General features: G+C 30.2%; 1 protein-coding gene across 3 annotated transcripts in view; it reads left to right on the plus strand.

Annotated features, from left to right (window-relative positions):
• Positions 1-6,000, plus strand: part of lrp4 (low density lipoprotein receptor-related protein 4) — a 165,469-nt gene that overhangs the window by 149,407 nt on the left and 10,062 nt on the right. For 2 of the 3 annotated variants that reach the window (XM_056462455.1, XM_056462457.1), the window contains exons 31-32: positions 2,835-2,943; positions 5,357-5,549. In XM_056462455.1, coding sequence (XP_056318430.1) covers positions 2,835-2,943; positions 5,357-5,549 — 302 coding nt within the window. The remainder of the gene's footprint in view (positions 1-2,834; positions 2,944-5,356; positions 5,550-6,000) is intronic. The other variant, XM_056462456.1, reaches the window with a different exon arrangement.

Consider the following 6,000-nt stretch of genomic DNA (forward strand, 5'->3'; position numbering starts at 1 on the left):
CTTTATTATTTTTAATCATTCCAACTTTGAATGTTAGAATGTTCTAAATGAAAAGGGCATAGTGGGGATAAGTGTGACTAGAACACAGCCAGGAACTATGTTTCTAACTACAGCTCCAGAGGAGTAGTTGCAAGCATACAAGTTTGCGACAATTTGCGATGGATTTGGGAAAAAATTTACGAACTATGTTTGTAACGACAGAACTTGCGACCTTAGTTGGCTAACAATGGTTTTGGGAAACGCACACCTGAGTGAGAAGCAGTCGTCCACCATTAGATTTTTGAATCTGCCACTATGCTGACACACAGGCATTTGTAGCTCCGCCCTCTTTTGAAAAAATCTCATTTGAATTTAAAGCGACACACACAAAAATGGCACAATTAGGATCAAAGCCTAAAAGGGTCAGTTTCAGAGAGCAATAAAACAATATCTGAGTGGTATTTTGAGCTGAATCTACACACACACACACACACACACACACACACACACACACACACACACACACACACTCTAGGGACATCAGAGACTTAGTTTACATCCTGTAAAAATGGTCATAATAGGTTTCCTTTAAAGCTGGTGTACATATGCAAAATGGACCTTATAAGTAATGTCAACAAAATCCTGAGACTCTTTCACAGTTGGATAAGAAATAAAGGAGTACAAACCACTGATAAATAAATTAATATAAATAAATAAACAAGTTCAGATGTATTTCCATGTGCTATCCAATGGGCATACTTTGAAAGCCCAATGTAGATGTAAAAAAAAAGATGAAAAAGAAGTATATTTTACAAGGAAATATCAGTTGAGACATGCTATTAATTGATTATTTATCTAAACATATTTAAGTGTTCCTTGTTTTTTTATTTGCAATACTTAGAGACATTTATTAACATTTGTTAAAACGATAAAGTAAATCTACCAGTGGTCATGTATGGTTGTCTCTGCCAACAACCACAATATTTGTCATCTATGATGATATTTATTGTGGTTTATTGTTATTTATCAGAGTATGAGATTATGGAGTGTCAATGACTTAACAAAAACTTAACATAGAGTTTAAAAGCATTGACCGAGTGATGAAGCCTGTTAAAATGAACCTATAATTCAAGTTATGAAAGTAAAAGCGATATTTTGAAGCAACACACGAACACTCAGTCATTTATTTTCTGCTTGGTAGATGAAAATGGCTCAAAACAAAGCCATAGCATTACATTTGTCCATCTCAAAGCATCACTTCAGTATTTTTGTTCCTGAATGAATCTTTTGAGTCGATTTTGAATGACTCGTCTTGATGAATCATTCAGTGAATCGCTTATTAAGACAGAGACTTGCTGCCATCTACTGGTGCTTTAATGACATATTTATCTCTACAGAATGAGCCTAAATCAACGCAAAAACACGCTCAGATAAATATTGTTGAATTATCACACTTTTTGTAAATAATATGCAACGAATCAAAAAAAAGCCAAAGAGGTTTGCATTCAAGCTTCTTGTTCACAGTGTTTATCACCATGTAAGTGAGCTGCTGATCTATGACAGCAGCATTATTTATATTGTAGATCAGTGAAGTCTGTGCATTTTCAATATGATGCACATATAAGGGTGTTTTTGGATTCACAGATACATGTAAACACTGTTATCACCTGCTCTTCGTGTGACATGCACAATATTGCTGGTTATGAAAAGCATTTTCATTTGAAATGTTGCTGTATTTGTCTTTCGTTCTCTTCAGTTTTACACCAGCTTTTCGTTGATTTCAGTGCCACTTTATCACTAACAACAACTGGCTTTGACTGGTTGACTTTCCATGGTACTTTCCATGAATAGGGTATAATTGGCATATTATTTGGGGGAAAATAAGGGAACAACAGTGTTTGTTTGAGTTATAATAGCAACCTTTCGTTAATGTGCTGTGTGTTTGTGTTTCAATCAACTCTCAAAATAGATTTATAAGGTTTCTATGGTTAAAGTAAAACAATAAAAAGTTGAAATCAACATTACCACCAAAATAAAACAAAAATATACTTTTTTTATTTATTATTTTTTATAATTTATTTATTTATTTAATTTTTGTTTTATTTTTTTTTATTTATTATTTTTTATATTTTATTTAATTATTTATTTATTTATTTTTCTTTTCTTTTTTTTTATTTGTTATTATTTATTTTATTAGTTTTTTATTATTTTTTTTGGGGGGGGGGGGGGGGGGGGGGTAATGTTAACTACCACCAAACCTAAAAAAAAACTTTTTATTTTGCTATTTATTATAAATATATATTTTAAATACTTTATAACTTGTTTATAATTTGCTATTTAAAAAATGTCATACATTTATTTATTATTTTTTTATTGTATTTATTATTTTTTTTATTTATTGTTTTTTATTTATTTAATTTTTGTTTATTATTATTCATTTTATTTATTTATTTACTTATTTATTTATTTATTTGGTAGTAATGTTGACTACTACATTACCACCAAACCTAAAAAAAACTTTTATTTTGTTATTTATTTTAATTTAAAAATATATATTTTAAAAAATATTTTATAACTTGTTTATAACTTGCTATTTAAAAAGTTCATTTATTTATTTATTTATAGTTTTATTTATTTATTAATATTTATTTATTTTTTATAATTTTATTTATTTATTATTATTATTTATGTTTTATTTATTTATTTATTTATTTATTTATTGGGTAGTAATATTTTTTTAGACTAGTTAGTTTTGTAGACTGGGTACACTAGTTTTTGCACCACAATCATGGGAAGTACTTTGCAGAATGTTTAGCTTGACGCAGCACTGACCTGTCACCTGATCTGATGTGTAGGATCTTTTGGGTGGATGCGCACTTGGACCGCATAGAAAGCTCAGACTTGAATGGAAAACTGCGTCAGATCCTCATCAGTCCTGTTTCTCACCCATTTGCCCTCACGCAGGTATACCTGACCCTCTGTGACCTCACTGACCCATCTCACCTGCACCTCCATATAGGGATGGGCGATGTCTTATTGTTTTCAAAATTCTGCGCATAATATTTTAATAATTTTATTATTATTATTTTTAAATATATTATCATATTATTATATATTTTTTTATACTACTTGTAATAATGGCGATAAAGCCTACAATCAATCCGTGTAATGAATTATTACTGTGACATGCAAGTAATACAGTTTTGTTTATTTGCTTTATTTTTGCATTTGTTGATCATTTCAATTTACAAGCGTTTCAGCAGGTTCAATTTACTTGAACTTCATCTATGTTAAGCTGCTTTGACACAATCTACATTGTAAAAGCGCTATAGAAATAAAGATGAATTAAATTTAATTGAATTTACTGATAATACTTTTACTTTACCCCTATCACACAGTATTTTATATAATCCAAAACAGCTTGATTAGCTGTTTTAATGTGTTTGATTCACTCAGCAACCTTGTGAAGCTAATATAGGTGTAACTGAAACTGCTATTCATCGACTGACCACCAGGGGCTGGCTCCAAAAGAGACTAAATGCCCATAGACTGCCACAGCAGAAAAAAGGTGTTTACAGCCTGGTAGCTTGATTATCTGCTTCATTGTGTTTGATTATGGTGGAGCTCTATTGGATAGTGGGCATCCAGGAGCAGAATTGTAGACCTCTTTAAATGAAAAAATATTTATAAAATTATTAAAATATAAAAAGCAGTGCTTGGAAAAGAGCTCATCCAAAATCCATCAATCTCATCCAAAATAAAAGTTTGTTTTTTGCAATATATTTTTAAATCATCATTATTATTGTTATCGCAATAAATACCAGAAAGCATTGCAATATATTTTTAAATCGCTGTTGTTATCGTTATCGCAATAAATACCAGAAAGCATTGCAATATATTTTTAAATCGCTGTTGTTATTGTTATCGTTATCGCAATAAATACCAGAAAACATTGTGATATATTTTTAAATCGCCATTAATATCCTTATCGCAATAAATACCAGAAAACATTGCGATATATTTTTTAATCGCCATTAATATCCTTATCGCAATAAATACCAGAAAACATTGCAATATATTTTTTAATCGCCATTAATATCCTTATCGCAATAAATACCAGAAAACATTGCAATATGTTTTTGAATCGCCATTAATATCCTTATCGCAATAAATACCAGAAAACATTGCGATATATTTTTTAATCGCCATTAATATCCTTATCGCAATAAATACCAGAAAACATTGCAATATATTTTTTAATCGCCATTAATATCCTTATCGCAATAAATACCAGAAAACATTGCAATATATTTTTGAATCTCCATTAATATCCTTATCGCAATAAATACCAGAAAACATTGCAATATATTTTTAAATCGTCATTATTATCGTTATAGCAACAAATACCAGAAAACTTTGCGATATATTTTTAAATCGTCATTATTATCGTTATCGCAATAAATACCAGAAAACATTGCAATATATTTTTGAATCGTCATTAATATCGTTATTGCAATAAATACCAGAAAACATTGCAATATATTTTTTAATCATCATTATTATCGTTATCGCAATAAATACCAGAAAGCATTCCGATATATTTTTGAATCTCCATTAATATCGTTATCGCAATAAATAACAGAAAACATTGCGATATATTTTTAAATCGTCATTATTATCGTTATCGCAATAAATACCAGAAAACATTGCAATATATTTTTGAATCGTCATTAATATCGTTATTGCAATAAATACCAGAAAACATTGCGATATATTTTTTAATCATCATTATTATCGTTATCGCAATAAATACCAGAAAGCATTCCAATATATTTTTGAATCTCCATTAATATCGTTATCGCAATAAATAACAGAAAACATTGCAATATATTTTTAAATCATCATTAATCATTATCACAATAAATACCATAAAACATTGCAATAAATTTTCGAATTGTCAGTATTATTGTTATCGCAATAAATACCAGAAAACATTGCAATAAATTTTCAAATTGTCAGTATTATTGTTATCGCAATAAATACCAGAAAACATTGCAATAAATTTTCAAATTGTCAGTATTATTTTTATCAAATTAAATACCAGAAAACATTGTGATATGTTTTGAAATCGTCATTATTATTTTTATCGCAATAAATACCAGAAAACATTTTGATATATTTTGAAATCGTCATTATTATCGTTAACACAATAAATTCCCGAAAACTTTGCAAAATATATTTGTAAATACACATGTCGCCCATCTCTTCCTCCATCACTCCTCCACCTGTATAACCTCTTCTTCTGCATCTCTCCATTTTCTGACCCTCCTTTTTCTTCCCATCTTTCTTTTTCTGTACCCCTTTTCTTTGTCCCCAGTTGAAACCGGTGTACTCTCCTTTAACCCCTTTTTCCCGAATCTCACAGCAAGAGCGCTGGATTTACTGGACCGACTGGCAGACCAAGTCTATTCAGCGTGTAGATAAGCATACAGGGCGCAGTAAGGAAACTGTGCTGGCCAATGTAGAGGGGCTGATGGACATTATAGTGGTGTCTCCACAAAGACAGAGCGGTAAGACTGACCACAGACAGAGACTCAGATCCAGAGTACAAGCTTTTATTTTACACTGGGATGATGTCATGCATTGATTTGGGGTTATTTATTGGGTTGTTTTTAAGGTGAGATGATGCGGGTAAAAACATGCACATGTCAATGTTGAGGTTTTGTAGCAGGGTCCTTAAAGTCTTAATGTCTTAAATTAAAAAAACAAAATTTTAGGCCTTAAAAAGTCTTAAATTCACTGAAATGTGGTCTTGAAGGTCGTTAAACGGGTTTTAATTTCCCTCTGTTAAAGTAAAGCTAGCCAATCGTGCTGACATCCATCCAATCAACAGCAATCCATCTGACTAAAACCTTTTTTATTTAATATTTAAGTTTTTTTATTGCAAAAAGATCCAATTTACAATAGCTGTTTGACAATTTTAGCAGCAATTTCTCTAAATAAATTCCCTAAAGAAAACTA

Source organism: Danio aesculapii, chromosome 7 (assembly GCF_903798145.1).
Source record: "Danio aesculapii chromosome 7, fDanAes4.1, whole genome shotgun sequence".
NCBI classification, from domain to species: Eukaryota; Metazoa; Chordata; class Actinopteri; order Cypriniformes; family Danionidae; genus Danio; species Danio aesculapii.